General features: G+C 51.2%; 1 protein-coding gene and 1 non-coding gene across 7 annotated transcripts in view; both read right to left on the bottom strand.

Annotated features, from left to right (window-relative positions):
• ZNF839 (zinc finger protein 839) overlaps positions 1 to 11960 on the bottom strand; it is a 33518-nt gene extending 21558 nt beyond the window's left edge. For 5 of the 6 annotated variants that reach the window (XM_017977342.4, XM_035261569.3, XM_078335794.1 and 2 more), the window contains exons 1-2: positions 8952 to 9274; positions 624 to 1514 (exon numbers count right to left, since the gene is read on the bottom strand). In XM_017977342.4, coding sequence (XP_017832831.4) covers positions 624 to 1514; positions 8952 to 9248 — 1188 coding nt within the window. In that variant the 5' untranslated portion in view covers positions 9249 to 9274. Of the gene's footprint in view, positions 1 to 623; positions 1515 to 8951; positions 9275 to 11771 lie in introns of those variants that run through there. The other variant, XM_078335795.1, reaches the window with a different exon arrangement.
• On the bottom strand, positions 11625 to 11698 carry TRNAI-AAU (transfer RNA isoleucine (anticodon AAU)). The gene has a single exon. It is a non-coding gene; the product is annotated as a tRNA-Ile (tRNA).
• Positions 11961 to 17658: the final 5698 nt, after the last annotated feature.

Below are 17658 nucleotides of genomic sequence, written 5' to 3'. Positions count from 1 at the left end.
GTGAGTTCTCATGGTATCTGGTTGTTTAAAAGTGTGTGGTGGCCAGGCATGGTGGCTCACACCTGTAATCCCAGCATTTTGGGAGGCAGAGGCAGGCAGATCACCTGAGGTCAGGAATTCGAGATCAGCCTGGCCAACATGGTGAAACTCCATCTCTACCAAAAATACAAAAATTACTCAGGTAATTTGGTGGTGGGTGCCCATAATCCCAGTTACTGGGGAGGCCCAGGCAGGAGAATCGCCTGAATTGGGAAGACGGAGGTTGCAGTGAGCCAAGACGAGGCCACTACACTCCAGCCTGGGTGACAGAGGAAGGATATGTCTCAAAAAAAAAATAAATGCATAAAATAAAATAAAAAAGAGGATGTGGCACCTCCCCGTGGCCCCTTGTTCCTGCTGTGGCCATGTGATACACCTGTTTCCACTCTGCCTTCGCCAAGACGCTTTTTCCAGAGGCCTCCCCAGAAGCCAAGCAGATGCCAGCACTATGCTTCCTATACAGTCTGTGGAACCGTAAGCCCACTAAACCTCTTTTCTTTATAAAATACCTTGTTTCAGGTATTTCTTTATAGCAATGTGAGAACAGCCAAATACATAGACATATACCCAGACAGAAACATTACCTGCAGGCCATCGCGTGCTGACTCTGTCACCAAGCAAGAGCAGGCCCCTCCCTCATGCAGAGCTGCTGGTGTGGACAGCCCCCGGGAGGCCAAGCTGAGCGTCCTTTCCTCGGTGCCCCCTGGGAGGGTGCTCCCATTGGCTTTCTCAGACAGCACCATCTCAGGGTCCAGTGGGCCATGGCCTGGGTTAAGTTTAAAATGCCGGGCCAGTCCGCCTTTCCCTATATATGACTTTTCACAAGTCTGACACTTAAAGCTTTTGGGCCTCAGGGAGCAGCTCGGGAAGTCAAAAAGCGCGTGCCTCTCCCTCTGGTCTTCATCTTCTTCCATGCTGAGTTCTGAATAATCATCAGAATCTGACAGATGACCGTCTGCCAAATCCTCTGTTTTTATGAACTTGTAATCTTTAGCTTTATACTTGGGAGGTCGAGATATTCGTCCAGAACGTGTCTTTACTTTTAACGACTTTTTTAGTTTCTCAGTATGTTTTGTATGCAAGTTTGAAATAAATCGGTGTGCTGAACTGGATGAAACAGACGTTACTGCCAGTGGGTCAGAGGCCGACAAGGGGGTCAACATGGAGCCCTGTCCATCTGGAGCCTTGGGGGCTGGGACTTTCATTGCAGGGACTGCCTGGAGGGCTGGCAGTGGTCCCTGTACAAACACCTGAGCAGGAGGTTGGCGTAAATCACTTAGGAGGCACGACTGTGGCTCGGTTCTCACAAGCTGCTGTACCCTGAGCAGCTGAGGCCTGGTGACGTGGAGCCCCATCAGGCAGGAACTCCCCTGGGGCGGTTGGCTCTGTCTTGCAGTTTGGGGCTGGAAGGGCACCAGCCTTTCCTGACCTTTCATTTCTCCAGATGTTACCTTGACACAAATGGCTTCTAGTTGCTTACATACAGAAAGACAAGAGAAAAGAAGCATTGTGCTTATCAACATGTCTGCAACCTGGCTTCCATCATAAATCTATTCACACTTTTTTCCTTTTTTGAGACGGGAATTTCGCTTTTGTTGCCCAGGCTGGAGTGCAATGATGCTATCTCAGCTCACTGTAATCTCCGCCTCTCAGATTCAAGCGATTTGCCTGCCTCAGCCTCCCAAGTAGCTGGGATTACAATGGTACATCACCACACCCAGCTAATTTTTCTATTTTTAGTAGAGACGAGGTTTCTCCATGTTGATCAGGTTGGTCTCAAACTCCTGACCTCAGGTGATCCGCTCGCCTTGGCCTCCCAAAGTGCTGGAATTATAGGCATGAGCCACCGCATGCGGCCGGCCATTATTGACATTTTTTTTCTAAATTACATCTTACATGTAAAAGTTGATGTACTAGTGAGCAGAGATCATTCCATTGCACTCCAGTCTGGGTGACAAAGGGAGATTCTGTCTCAAAACAAAAGCTGATATAACATGTTTGTTACATAAACATTTTGTTTGTAGTAAGGTGGTGTTTTTCAGACCTTTCTGACCAGAGACCACAGTGATATAGGCTGCGCTTGGTGGCTCAGGGCTATTGTAATCCCAGCACTTTGGGAGGCTGAGGAAGGCCAATCGCTTGGGGTCAGGAGTTCGAGACCAGCCTGGCCAAAATGATGAAACCCCATCTCTACTTAAAATATAAAAATTATCTGGTTGTGGTGATGCATGCCTATAATCCCAGCTACTCAGGAGGCTGAGGCAGGAGAATCGCTTGAACCCAGGAAGAGGAAGTTGCAATGAGCTGATCCCGCCACTGCACTCCAGCCTGGGCAAGAAAGCGGGACTGCATCTCAAAAAAAAAAACAAAAACAGAGGCCACAATGATACATGTTACACTATGACCTAGTACACAGGTATGTAAATATCAACTTACAGAGGTAAAATAAAAAGTTGATGGAGCTGCTTACCATTCCTACATAAATACCCGCCGATTGTATCTTTTCTACATCTTTTTTTTTTTTTAAGATTAGGGTCCCACTCTGTCACCCAGGCTGAAGTGCAGTGGCGCAATACCAGCTCACCACAACCTCTGCCTTTGGGTTTGGGTAATTCTCCCATCTCAGCCTCCCGAGTAATTGCCACCACACCCAGCTAATTCTTGTACTTTTTGGTAGAGACAGGTTTCACCCTGTTGTCCAGGCTGTTCTCAAACTCCTGACATCAAGTGAAATACGTGGACCCCCAAAGTGCTGGGATTCCAGGTGTGAGTCACCATAATTTTGTTGTTGTTTTTGAGACAGAGTCTTGCTCTGTTGCTAGGCTGGAGCACAGCGGCTCAGTCTCAGCTCACTGCAAACTCCGCCTCCCAGGTTCAAGCTATTCTTCTGCCTCAGCCTCCCTAGTAGCTGGGACTATGGGCGTGTGTCAAACACCCAGCTAATTTTTGTATTTTTAGTAGAGACAGGGTTTCACCATGTTGGCCAGGATGGCCTCAATTTCTTGACCTCATGATCCACCTGCCTCGGCCTCCCAAAGTACTGGGATTACAGGCGTGAGCTACCACGCCCGGCCCACCATCACTTTTTAAAAAATACTAGTCACCGGGTGCAGTGGCTCAAGCCTGTAATCTCAGCACTTTGGGAGGCTGAGACAGGTGGATCACAAGGTCAAGAGATCGAGACCATCCTGGTCAACATGGTGAAACCCCATCCCTACTAAATATACAAAAAATTAGCTGGGCATAGTGGCACGTGCCTGTAATCCCAGCTACTCAGGAGGCTGAGGCAGAATTGCCTGAGACCAGGAGGCAGAGGTTGCGGTGAGCCGAGATCGCGCCATTGCACTCCAGCCTGGGTAACAACAGTGAAACTCCGTCTCAAAAAAAAAAAAAAAAAACCCATAAGGAAGTATTACCTAGATTCCTACAGCCCAACCTGCATGCCCGTTTCTTCCCCCATCCTGAATGTGCTGTTTTGCATTCTTATGCTTTTTAAATATTTATAGGGTATATGTAGATATTTCTAAAAATATATAGCTTGGTTCTAAAATATTCCTTTTTTTTTTTTTTGAGACAGTCTGGCTCTGTCGCCAGGCTGGAGTGCAGTATGCAATCTCGGCTCACTGCAAACTCTGCCTCCTGGGTTCAAGTGATTCTCCTGCCTCAGCCTCCCAAATAGCTGGGACTACAAGTGCGCACCACCATGCCCAGCTAATGTTTGTATTTTTTAGTAGAGACGGGGTTTCACCATGTTGACCAGGAAGGTCTCTATCTCTTGACCTCGTGATCCTCCCATCTCGGCCTCCCAAAGTGTTGGGATTGCAGGTGTGAGCAACCGCACCAGGCCCAGTTCTGAAATATTCTTAAACTTTAAATGATTGATATCATCTCCTGCAACTTGAAAGGGCTTTTGTAGGTTTTACTCCATTTTGCTTTGTGAATTTTATCCACATTAACATGTGTAGGTCTCAGGGGTTCATTCTCTCTGCAGTATGAGGATACTAATCTATTGATGGACAGGTGGTTTCCAACCTTCTCTTCCTAGGATCTGCTCTGAATCTTCACAGACGTTATGTGTACATGTGTGAGTTTCTCCAGGGGCACGTACCTAGGTGTAGGGCTGAGTATTTTCAACAACTTTTTACAAATATATCTAACAACATTTGAAATACATGTGCTTTTTGACCCAGTAATTCCATTAAAAAACAAAAACAAAAAACGCTCAGATGGCCGCAAAGATGCTCTGTTCTACCAGGTTGAAGGCAGCCCTGTCTCTAATAGCAAAACACGCACCAGAGGGGAGAACTACTTTCAACAACATCCTGCAAATATTTACTGAGCACAGGCTGCGTGCCAGAAGCACTGTTCCTGGAGTCAGGAAACAGCTGTCATACTTCTCCCCTAAGCTTAGGGGAGAAGATCAGGAAAGCAAAAGAAATGAGGCCCCTGTCCTCATGGAGCAGAAATAACGAGCATTTTCCTCCAGTGAGAAAATGAGGCAAATCACATCATCCAGAGCACAATTTCCCAACCAACATTTCTTTTTTCTTTTTGTGGATGGAGTCTCACTCTGACACTCAGGCTGGAGTGCCGTGGTGAGATCTCGTCTCACTGCAACCTACACCTCCCTAGTTCAAGCAATTCCCCTGCCTCAGCCTCTCTAGTAGCCGGGATTACAGGCACACGCCACCACACCTGGCTAATTTTTTTTGTATTTTTAGTAGAGATGGGGTTTCACCATGTTGGCCATACTGGTTTCAAACTCCTGACCTGAGGCAATCCACCCACCTAGGCCTCCCAAAGTGCTGGGATTACAGGTGTGAGCCACTGGGTGCAGCCCAACCAACACTTCAGAACATAACCCTTTGACATGGGTGGCTGGAGGATGCCCAGCAGCATCTCTGCCTCTACCCACTAGATGCCGGTAGTAATCCCAAGTCCTGACAATCCAAGATATTGCCAAGTGCCCTTTGTGGGGCAAAACTGCCCTTCGTTGAGAATCACTTATTTGAGACCACCAACTGGCCCTCTTTGGACTCAACCTTCTAGTGTGACCCTCAAATGGTGGAATGTCCATACAACCGTCACAGAGGACAGAATAAAGATCCTCACTGAGATAAAGCTGGAGCGTGCCCCTCATCTGTCTCTTGTTATACCAGTACAAATAGCAGAGGTCAGCCAACATTTTGTCTGAAGAAGAGCTGGTACCACAGCCCTGGGAGCCCCCAACTCCTGGGCTACTTGTAAATCAAATGACAACTAGATTGACTGTGCATATCTTTCAGGGACCATAGCTCTTTCATTTTACTACCAGTCACAGAATATTTCTCTATGGGCCTGACACAGGAGATCACACCTAGTGTTTTGGGATGCTGAAATGAGAAGACTGCTTGAGGCCAGCAGTTCAGGGCCAGCCTGGGCAACACGGTGAGATCCTGTCTCTACAAAACATTTTTCTTTTTTTTTTTTTGAGATGGAGTCTTGCTCTGTTGTCCAGGCTGGAGTGCAGTGGCGCAATACCAGCTCATTGCAACCTCTGCCTCCCAGGTTCAAGCGATTCTCCTGCCTCAATCTCCTGAGTAGCTGGGATTACAGGTGCCCACCACCATGCCTGGCTAATTTTTTGTATTTTTTAGTAGAGATGGGGTTCACTGTGTTAGCCAAGATGGTCTTGATCTCCTGCCCTGGTGATCTGCCCACCTCAGCCTCCCTAGGCTAAGCTTACAGGCATATGCTAGGATTACAGGCATGAGCCACCACCCCTGGCTTCAAAAAAATTTTAAATTAGCCAGGCATGATGGTACATGCCTGTAGCACCAGCTACTCAGGAGGCTGAGGTGGGAGGATCATTTGAGCCTGGGAGTTTGAGATTGCAGTGAGCCAAGATCAGTCCAGCCTAGGTAAGAAAGCAAGACCCTATCTCCACAAAACCGTAAAACAAAAACAGAATACACAGACACACAGACACACACACACACACACACACACACACACACCCCACCTACACCCTATTGTTTTAGGATAAACACAGCAGCAAACCCTGACTAATAATATATGTATCCCCTATCCTAACTGGCTTACCCTGTGGGTATTATGCTTGACACTTTGCTTCTTTTATTTTTTGAGACAGAGTTTGGCTCTTGTTACCCAGGCTGGAGTGCAACGGCGCGATCTCAGCTTACCGCAACCTCCGCCTCCTGGGTTCAAGCAATTCTCCTGCCTCAGCCTCCCGAGTAGCTGGGATTACAGGCACGCGCCACCATGCCCAGCTAATTTTTTGTATTTTTTAGTAGAGATGGGGGTTCACCATGTTGACCAGGATGGTCTCGATCTCTTGACCTCGTGATCCACCTGCCTTGGCCTCCCAAAGTGCTGGGATTACAGGCTTGAGCCACCTCTCCCGGCCTGACACTTTGTTAGGTTTATTTTATTCAGCTACTGTTTACTAAGTATTTCTGCGTGGAATACATACACACTAGCCAAGTCCTAGCCTCACCCTTGAGATGGTGGGTGGTTTCCCCTGCCATGCCTCATTCTCCACACACCTGCTGAATCAGGTCTCATGGGGTGGAGCCCCAAGATCTGCCCTTTCAAAAGCTCCACTGACAATTCTGAAGGCAGATAAGGTTCCCTAAGGAATGCAGACAGGTGAGGTAGGCAGGAAAACAATGTTATCATGGAACCACAGGTGCAAGAGGCAGGAACAGCCCAGACCTGGTGGGCTGCCCAGCAGTGATCTCTGAAGGGCATTTTGAAGGCTGGGAATTTTTGCCAGGTGAAAAAGGGCATACATCCATGTGTAAATGCATGGATGCGTGAAAAGGGGCATGGCAGGTTGAGTGGAACTGGAAATTTCTGTGGGGTGGGAAGAGGGAGGATGGGGAGAAACAGGAGTCTTGATCCGACCCAAGTGTGTCCACCTGGTCTGTGCTTTACACCATCCCCCAGCGCGAACCACCTGGACTTCCCCTGTGGTTGTTGAAACGCACCCTGCCGCTGGCCCCAAAACCTGCCTCTCCTCTTCGGAATTTTCAAGGCAGACGCACCCTTTCAAATCTAGTTCAGATACCACCTCTTCAACAAAGCTGCTTCTGATCTCCTCAGCCAGAAACAATCTCCTTTTCTCTAAATACATTTAGTTCTTTATCACTATCTTTAGCTTTCTGGCCTTGCTTAGAAGGAATCTGGGTCGTGTTTTATCTCCTGTTAGTTCATCAACTACTGAAGGGCAAAGTACACATCCGGTTTTCTTTTGTGGCCTCCATGATGCATCTGGGGCGGAAAGAGTATTAGCAGAAGGTGCTGCAAAGTTACATTATTGCAAGTAGACTTTGTATCATCTCCATTAGACTAGCTACAGAGTACAATCTCATAGTGCTACCTAACCTTGATAAAGTTTGCCTTTATGAAAAATACGTCATTTTTGGACTTCATTCCAAATCCAAAAAGCTGTGGCCATATTCAGCAGAGCATGCTGAGGAGTACAGGGGCTCTGGAGAGCAGCCACACCTGAGGGACCCCGGACAAAGCCACTCAACCTCCCTGAGCTTATTTCCCACCAGCAAAATGCTGGTACAAAACACTGTGGAAAACTAAGCAGCGGGGCACACTGCCTGGGGCAGAGCAGAGGCTCTGCAGATGGCCACCCCGGATGGCGTCTTGCAGCCATCTGACCCAGACCAAAGACCAAAAAGGTTGAGTTACCCAAGGTCACACCTCTGGATAGTGATAGTGTGGCATTTGGGCGGGATCATACTTGTCTTCCCAAATCTTAGCGAGACAACTCTCCAGTCTTGATGATTAACTGGATACGACCCTAGGCAACTAACAGCCAAAAAAACTCACGAGTGAAGATCCCTGATTCTATTCACTAACCCATTTCTTCCAGTGGAATAAGTTAAGCTCTTTTTTTTTTTTTTTTTGAGATGGAGTCTCGCCCTGTAGCCCAGGCTGGAGGAGTGCAATGGTGCGATCTCGGCTCACTGCAACCTCTGCCTCCCGGGTTCAAACGATTCTCCCGCCTCAGCCTCCTAAGTAGCTGGGATTACAGGCGCCCACCACCACACCCAGCTAATGAAAGCTCTCTTTCGGCAATTTTGGGATGAGACTAATTTTGTTTACCACCCCAGCGCTGAAATGGGATGGAATTTCACAGATGACGTGTAGGACCTCTGGCTTCAGGCGCTACGCTACACCCTCCGGACTTGGGCGACCATATCTCCAGGAAATAAACCCACTGAGAAAGGCTGTTTTGTAGTATAAGAGTGCTTTCACATATTCCAAACATTACGTGTGCATGAGGTGCTGTGCTGGGTACTGAGGTTACAAATCAGTGACTGTCACTCAGGACGGTAAGTCCCGCAGCGAACTCGTATATTGTGTTTAACTTTCTGCCAAGCCTGGGCCTCGGCACCTTACACCTAAAAAGCCAAGTTGGTGCCTTTAATTCATTCAGGTTTCCGCTCCAGGGTCTGGCCCCACGGGACCACCCACTCCAAAGCAGCCCCATCACTCCCAGAACCTGCCTTCTGTTCATTCTTCAAGTGTGTTCAAGGCGTCACCTCGCGCACACAGTGGGGCGTGGCGGGAGCACCGTCTCTAAGTGCCCCGCCAAGGCCGCACGAGCGGCCAGAGGCCTGCAGGGAGAGCTAGGCGGCACGCAGGCGCCCCGCGGAGGCAGGGAAGGCACGAGGGCGTCCCAGGCACAGGGCGCAGCGTGAGCAACGGCTCCTCGACTGAGGCTCCTGGGGTGAAAATGCCAGGGTGGTGACAGGTGGGGGCCGAACGCCGTCCCTGGGGAACTCGGCCTGGGGACGCCCTGAGTCTTGACCCGGGCGAAGCAGCCAGCCCCGCCGCGGGGCCTCGGCCCCCTCCAGGCCTCAGTTTCCCTACGTCCCTTCCCGGCGCCTCACCTGGGGCGGCAGCAGGCGCGGCAGGCGCGGGGGCTCGGCGCCCGGGCCCCGCTGCAGGGCAGCCTGCTGGGCCGCGTCCCGCAGCCGCCGCGCCGCTTCCTGCAGCACGAATGGGGGCGGCGGCGGCGGCGGCGGCGGCTGCGCCTTCGTCACTCGCTCCAGGACCCGCCGCAGCTGCTCGGGGTCCAGCGGGGCCACACGTGCGACGCTGCCGTTCTGGCCCGGAGTGGCCGGGCCGCCGCCGCCGCCGCCGCCATCCTCGCTGCCGCCCCCAGCCTCCGGCTCCACATCCGCCATGGCGGCCGAGGCGGGGACTCGAACCCGGGTCTTTGAGCGACGGCGGCTCCAATGTGCGTCACTTGGGAAAGGGGCGGGCTACGGGTGCCTCGCAGGCCAAGACACCTCGGAAGGCGACCGTGCCTGGCGGGAAAGTCGTGGAGTGCCCCGCCCCCGCCGACAACCACCGCGGCTCCTATCAGCAGAGCGAACACCCGCTCTCCCTTATTTTCTTACTGCCTGTCATGGATGTATTTATTTATTATTTATTATTATTTTTTTTAATGAGACGGAGTTTCGCTCTTGTTACCCAGGCTGGAGTGCAATGGCGCGATCTCGGCTCACCGCAACCTCCGCCTCCTGGGTTCAGGCAATTCTCCTGCCTCAGCCTCCCGAGTAGCTGGGATCACAGGCACGCGCCACCATGCCCAGCTAATTTTCTGTATTTTTAGGAGAGACGGGGTTTCACCATGTTGACCAGGATGGTCTCGATCTCTTGACCTCGTGATCCACCCGCCTCGGCCTCCCAAAGTGCTGGGATTACAGGCACGCGCCACCATGCCCGGCTAATTTTTTGTATTTTCAGTAGAGACGGGGTTTCACCATGTTGACTCTAGGCCCTCTAACACAACGTCCTCACCTCTGGTGATCCACCCACCTCAGCCTCCCAAAGTGCTAGGATTCTAGGTGTGAACCACTGTGCGCAGCACAGTGGAAGCTCTGCTTTTTAGCAGATAAGAGATTTCAGGATTTTTTTTTTTTTAGACTGAATCTCACTCTCTCTCCCAGGCTGGAGTGCAGTGGCGCCATCTTGGCTCCCTGCAACCTCCACCGCCTGGGTTCATGTGATTCTCCTGCCTCAGACTCCCAGGTAGATAGGATTGCAGGCATCCGCCACCACACCCAGCTAATTTTTGTATTTTTAGTAGAGACAGGGTTTCACCATGTTGGTCAGGCTGGTCTTGAACTCCTGACCTCAGGTGATCCACCCGCCTCAGCCTCCCAAAGTGCTGGGATTACAGGTGTGAGCCACCGCACCTGGCCAGATTTCAGGAATTAAAATGCCTTCTACTCAAAATAATTTTCAGGCCAGGCGTGGTGGCTCGCGCCTGTAATCCAAGCACTTTGGAGGCCAAGACGGGCGGATCACCTGAGGTCGGGAGTTCAAGACCAGCCTGACCAACATGGTGAAACCCCGTCTTTAAATAATAATAATATTCATGCCACCGTGGCATATTCTAAACCCCTTCAAGCTCAGGAAACGTGAGGGCTGCAAACTCCACCGAGGCCTCCATGCTGTGACCCTGCATCTAACAACGTGCCTGCCAGTACTATTAAAAGATGTGACATTCATCTGTGTACAGGTGTCTATTTTAGGTGTCAGCCGCCCAGGCTCTCCTAAGTTTGCTTATAATAGCAGCAGCGCCATCGCCTGGCATTTATTGAGAACTTTTACTACACCCTGGGCACTTACCAAGGTCTGTAGATTTTTGAGCTCCTTCTTATTTAGGTCAGACAGAGCTAGTAGCTGTTTCCACTGTAGAATTTTCAAGAACAGGTGGAGCCCCTGATGGATCCTGACATTAATGGCATCGACCCTATACAACCGGCTTTTGTTCAGCTGAGCACAACTGACCACCCTAGAAACTTGAACCAGGAGAGGGAAATGCATCCACCTGCTCCGGCTGCAAAATGCAGAACCAAGAGGAAGAAATGAGAAGCCTAAGAGATTTCTGAAAAGAAAAGGGGGCGGTGGGGCGGGGAAGAGAAGGTTTCCAGAGGCTTTCACAACCTGAACGCCTCACTGAAAACGTGGCAGTCATCTGCTGGCTGTCACTGTCTGTCTCAGCGTTTTGCGCCCAGCCTAGAACGGTGCTGGGCCAGCAGTGGTAGCACTCCACACTCATCTGTGGAATGCATTCATTCCAGGCCGGGATTTTCAACTCTAGGGCCTCCCCGCCAGGGGGCCCAGGGAACACTAGGCCGAGACATCTGGGAGCACCTGTCTTCACTGGGCGGTTCCTCCAGGCCAGACGCAGCCTCAGGAAACGTGGGGGGTGGGAGCTGGTGATGTGCATCGGTTTGGATGTGCTGAGTGCCCCCCCAAAAATGACAAATGTTAAAGGCCTAACCAATGGCATTCTAAAACAGACCCTTCAGGTGGCATCGGGCGTGAGGTCTCTGCGTGAAGAGCCACGGCCCCAGCGCGCGTTGGGTTCCTCCCGCTGTCCCCAGCAGGCCGCCTTCGACCACCTCTGGGCCGAGTCCAAAAGATTCCGCCATTCGCTCCTGCCTGCACGCCAGTTACAGTACCAGAAAGGAGCATTTAAAAAAAAACAGTTGCAAAAGGAGTTCATGGGTGGAGGGGGGGGGGGAAAAAAAAAAAAAATTCCAGACTGGCCCGTACGGGGATCGAACCCGCGACCTTGGCGTTATTAGCACCACGCTCTAACCAACTGAGCTAACCGGCCGCCTGACGGGGCGGTGCCACTAGGATTCTTAGGAGGGCTCCACGCCCGCGCCCGCCGGCGACTCACCCCTTACCGAGCGCGCGCCGCCGGCTCCTTCCGCTTCGCCCCAGCGGTGACTTTCCACCTCCTCCCGGTCATCCCCATTGGCCGGATGCAGAAACTGAGACCTAGGGGGCCTCGAGAAGGGAGACGACCTCCAAACCGCACGTGGGAGGTTCAGCTCCGCTGTGAGAAGGTTTTCAAACATTCCAACTCCCTGCTGTTTTTATCTCCGAGAATCCTGCAGCCCGGAAACCTCGTGTATCAGAGCCTTTATTTTAGCATGGTTAAAACAATTAAATCAAGCTTGGAGAACACAAAAAACCGGACCAAGGACAAAAGAACCACCCGTTCCCTATCGCCCAATAAACAAGGGCCGCTGGGGTCCTGGCTTCCTTCCTGCCGATTTTTCCCCGCACTGTGCACGAGTATTTAATACATATGTACCTGGAATCCAAAGCCTTGTTTGAAGCAGTCTGCTTTTTCTCTTTCTTTTTGCATTTAATATTCCATCATACGCATATCCCTAAACAGTTGCAAATGTCATTTTAAATGATTCCTCGGTGTTTCCTTTCTTTTTCTTTTTTTTAAATAAAGAAAAGAGGTTTATTCGGCTCCTGGTTCTGCGGGCCGTACACCAGCATCCACTTCTGGGAGGATCTCAGGAAGCTTCCTGAGATCAACTTGAAGGGACCCCTGACGTCAATCCCATCAACTTGAAGGGACTCCAGACGGCGCTGGAGCACATCCTCGGCGGAAGTGGGCCTCAGTGTTTCATTGAGTGGACAAACCATAGCTTTCTCTCCTTTTTCTTGGGGGGAGGGGTATGAAAAAATGTTTTTATTTTGCTCTCGTTAACTGAGCACATAAATAAATCACATGGTACAAGGTAGAAGGGTTCATACAGCCACTGGGCGGGCAACAATGGTACCCACCCCTAAAAGGATAGGATCTTTATGCCAAAGGGGGGGGGGGAGAGAGAGAGAGAGAGAGAGAGAGATGCTAGGAAGACAAACCGTCCTGGTGTCTCCTAAAGGGCCTGAGCATGGTGTGCTACTGTGGTCTTCTCACTCCAGGAGCACCAGAACGGAGCACCGACTGTTTTTTTTTTTTTGACAAGAGTCTCGCTGTGTAACCCAGGCTGGAGTGCAATGGCGCAATCTTGGCTCACTGCAACCTCCCTCTCCTGGGTTCAAGCCATTCTCCTGCCTCAGCCTCCCGAGTGGCTGGGACTGCAGGCACACGCCACCATGTCCGGTTATTTTTGTATTTTTAGTGGAGATGGGGTTTCACCACGTTGACCAGGCTGGTCTCGAACTCAACTCAAGTAATCTGCTCGCCTCAGCCTCCCAGAGTGCTGGTTTTACAGGCGTGAGCCGGTGCGCCTGGCCAGCTTAACCCTCTATGTTCTGCTCTGATTACTTCACTAAAGTGCTTGGACTGACGTATCATCCGGCTTCCAAGCCACAAGCAGCAGAAACCGAATCTAGCTGGTTCGAAGCGTTTTAATGTAAAGGGTGTTAGGTATGCCACCTCCACGAGCAAGGCTAGAACACCAAGTTTAGAAAAATGGGTGCTCAGTCAAGACACAGTCATTCAGCCTGGCAGTGCCCTGACCCCCAGTCAGCTCTGAGTCAAAGAAACCGAATCCCTATCCTCATGGAGCTCACCGGTAGCAAGGCAGGCAGGTATCTCAGGGAACCGAGATGAGGGGTTGTGCTGGGAGGCTGCAAGCTTCCTGAAGTCTGGAGCACTTTACTGTGTCCACAGGACAAGGACGGATGAGCAGGTCAACGGGGTAAAGCCCTCTCACAGAGGACTGGTGGGGGTGCCGGCATCCTGTCCGTTTTGCTCACAGCTGGATGAATGCCCAGAGTCTAGCACTCTCTGGCATAGCACGCGTCCAATAGGTAAGAGTCAAATGGGTTGAAAACAGTCAGATCAAGTCATTGCTCTGACCACAGTCTCCCCTTTTGCCCCAGCCCTAACAGGCCTCCCAAATTTAGCAAATATAGATCAAGATGCCGAGTTAAAATTGAATTGCAGAAGGACAACGAAGTATTTTTTAGTGTATGTTCCATGCCTTTATGTCCCATGGGATATACTTATACTGAAAGAGAACCTGTGCTGTATCTGACAACCCTACGCGCCCAGGGGAGCATCCCATTGAAAGGCCCCGCCGGACCTGCCCCTTTCTCCTCTGTCCTGCTGACCCCCTGCCCGGCTCCCTCCACGGCAGCCCCTCCGCCTCCTCCCTGGCCCTGGCGAGCCAGGGCCTCTCCGGTGCTTTGGCGCTTCCATTCCTCCTCCTGGACCACTGTCCTCGCAGACAATGTCAAGGCTCCTCCTCCTCGTCCTGGTCGCGGCTTAAATGTCACTTGCTCAGCGAGATTTCCCCGATGCCCCCTTTTGCAATCGCAACCTGCACTCGGGATGCCTGCGCTTCCCGGCCCGACCCCCCTCCATCGCTTATTCCCCGCCGCTAACCGTCCGCCTCCCACCGCTGGATCGAAATCGCGGACAGTGGGGCTTTATTTCACCAGCACCTCAACAGTGCCTGCCACACAGCGGGTGGTCCGTCAAGGTCTCCTGAAGGAAGCCGAATAGATCGACTCAGGTGGGTGGGACCGTGGCATTCCCGGGACTTCAAGCCACGTGTCCGGAGCGTGGCGCGCCGGGCGAGGCGGGGGCGCCGTGACTGACGCCGGCCGCTAGAGGGCACCCGACACCTGCGCCGCCAGTCCGGAACCGCGCGACCCACGTGCAGCCAACTGTAGGGTGAGTTGAGAAGAATTCCATCTGTTTGGCAAATTAAAGCTTTACTCAGGAATACATGAAAGAGTACGTGTTATGAGTTATGCATTGAATCATGTCCCCCCCAAAAAGAGGTTGAAGTCCTAACCTGCAGTACCTGAGAATGTGACCTTACCTAGGAATAGCGTCTTTACAGAGGGAATCAAGTTAAAATGAGGTCTTCAGGCCGCCGCGATGACTCACGCCTGTAATCCCAGCTACTTAGGAGACTGAGGCAGGAGAATCGCTTGAACCCGGGAGGCAGAGGTTGCAGGGTTTTGCTCTGTCACCCAGGCAGGTGTGCAGTGGTGTGATAATGGCTTACCATAGCCTTGACTTTCTGGGCTCCACCTCTGCCTCTCAAGTAACTGGGACCACAGGCGTGTGTCACCATGCCTGACTCATTTTTGCATTTTTGGTAGAGACGGGGTTTTGCCATGTTGCTCAGGCTGGTGTCAAACTTCTGAGCTCTAGGGATCCACGTGCCTCGGCCTCCCAAAGTGCCGAGATTACAGGCTTGAGCCGCTTTGCCTGGCCCACGTCTTCTTATCCTCACACTGGGTTGATAATTAGAACATTTTAGGATGGAGGCTGCTGTCCCTTGGAACTCGGAAAGCTGCGCTGCTCTGTCTGCTATGTCTAGTTTTGCTGCTTAGAAGTCCAACATCATGCTGGAACCCAATCTTTTGGATATGATCAGTTTTGCTCTTTTAATACTTTTAGGAACTTCTCACTATCCCTATTGCTCTGAAATGTCATGATGTGCTTTGGTGCAGATTTTTGCTTTTTTTTTGTTTTTTTTCCTGTCGCCAGGCTGGCGTGCAGTGGCACTATCTTGGCTTACTGCAACCTCTGCCTCCCAGGTTCAAGCGATTCTCCTGCCTCAGCCTCCCCAGTAGCTGGGATTACAGGCATGCACCAGACTAATTTTGTATTTGTTAGTAGAGATGAGTTTTCGCCACGTTGGTCAGGGTGACTCCTGACAGGTGATTCACCGGCCTCGGCCTCCCAAAGTGCTGGGATTACAGGGGTCAGTCACCGTGCCTGGCCTGGTGCAGGTCTGGGATTACGGGGGTGAGCCACCGCGCCCGGCCTGGTGCAGGTCTGGGATTACGGGGGTGAGCCACCGCGCCCGGCCTGGTGCAGGTCTGGGATTACGGGGGTGAGCCACCGCGCCCGGCCTGGTGCAGGTCTGGGATTACGGGGGTGAGCCACCGCGCCCGGCCTGGTGCAGGTCTGGGATTACGGGGGTGAGCCACCGCGCCCGGCCTGGTGCAGGTCTGGGATTACGGGGGTGAGCCACCGCGCCCGGCCTGGTGCAGGTCTTTTTATTCATGTATCCCACATGCCTACAGCAATACTTGGCAAGTAGGTGTTCAATGATATTTGCTGAACGAATGTTAAATTCATTAGTGGGCCTTCCTTGGGCCTTTTCCATTTGGAAATTTGTCCTTTCATTCTGGCAACAATTCTAGTGAAGAATGTTTCTGATGGAGACTTGATAATCTCCTTCACTCCACATGTTCTCTTTCTTCTTCTGGAACCCCGTTTTACAGAGGTCAGACTCTGAACTGATTCTCTGACTTCCTCCTACTCTACGATCCACGCCTCTGTCTTTTGTCTAGCTTCCGGATAATTTCCCTGAACTATCTTCCAACCTTTCTTTTACATTTTTTTTTTTTTTTTTTTTTTTGAGACAGAGTTTCGCTCTTGTTACCCAGGCTGGAGTGCAATGGCGCGATCTCGGCTCACCGCAACCTCCGCCTCCTGGGTTCAGGCAAATGAGAAGAAGGAGGAACCCAAACAGCTTTGTGGCTTTGTGTCCAACCCACTTGCCCTTCGCCTGTGTGCCTGGAGCCAGTCCCAGCATGCTGGCATTTTCTCCTGTAGTGCTCACAGGTCCCAGCCTCGATGGCATTCCCTTTGCCCTGAGTCTACAGAGGGTCCCTTTTGTGCTTCCTTCCCCTCAGGTAGCCTCTCCCCCTCCACCTCCGGGCCACTCCCAGGGGTGAAGGGGTTACCCCTTCCCAGTGTTTTTTATTCCTGTGGGGCTCACCCCAAAGTATTAAAAGTAGCTTTGTAATTCAAAAAATAAAATAAAAGATGTATTTAGTAAAAAGAAAAAAAAGGAGGAAAAAACAGGGACTCAATATTACAGAATAATTGTAAGAATAATCTAATGAGCTTCCTAAAATGCTATACCCGCATATAGTATGGTCGTTATTGTATTGTTTTGTCAGGGTCCCGAGGATTAGGCCACTGTGATGCTCAGGCATTGTGTCTGCACAGTTCATTCCTGTGTTCATTCATTCATCTTTACAGTAGAATGTAAGTTTCAAGAAATCAGTGAACTTGTTGTCTACACTGTCCTTTAAATCCCCATTGCTTGCAACAGTGCCTGGGGCAAAGCAAATGCTTGTTGGATTAAAATGAAAAACTGGTCAGGCGCAGTGGCTCACGCCTGTAATCCCAGCGTTTTGGGAGGCTGAGGCAGGCGAATCACTTGAGATCAAGAGTTCGAGACCAGCCTGGCCAACATGGTGAAAAGCTGTGTACTAAAAATAGAAAAATTAGCCAGGCGTGGTGGCAGGCACCTGTAGTCCCAGCTACTCGGGAGGCCGAGGCAGAATAGCTTGCACCAGGGAAGCGGAGGTTGCAGTGATCCAGGATTGTGCCACTGCACTCCAGTCTGGGCGACACAGCGAGACTTTGTCTCAAAAAAAAAAGAAAAAAGAAAAAGAAAGAAAAGAAAAGTTACAAATTGACGGGGAAATCACTATGAACCAGACTCGAAGATGATGCTCAACTGTAGAATGAGATTGCAAAGAACCTTTATCAATTAACAATTTCGTGTAGAAGCTCCCAAACCCAACTAAAGCTCAAGGCTGTCGTCCACGCAGTGGGATGCAAATCTCTCATATCCCAAGGCAGCAGAGAAAGAGAGCCCGGTGAAGGTCGCCTGCGCGCGAAGGCCGGAATTGCACAGTATTTACAAGGAAGCCGCGGTGAGGTTGCTTAGCAACCCGCCGGCGGGGGGGGGAAGGGCTCCACTGCGCACGCGTACACTGGCGGGGCGTTTTGCGCACGCGCGGGCGACAGCTCGGGGCGTTCGCGGCCTGACGGTTGCT

This window comes from Callithrix jacchus, chromosome 8, assembly GCF_049354715.1.
Source record: "Callithrix jacchus isolate 240 chromosome 8, calJac240_pri, whole genome shotgun sequence".
Classification (NCBI taxonomy): Eukaryota; Metazoa; Chordata; class Mammalia; order Primates; family Cebidae; genus Callithrix; species Callithrix jacchus.
This window is presented reverse-complemented; position numbering and strand designations above follow the sequence as displayed.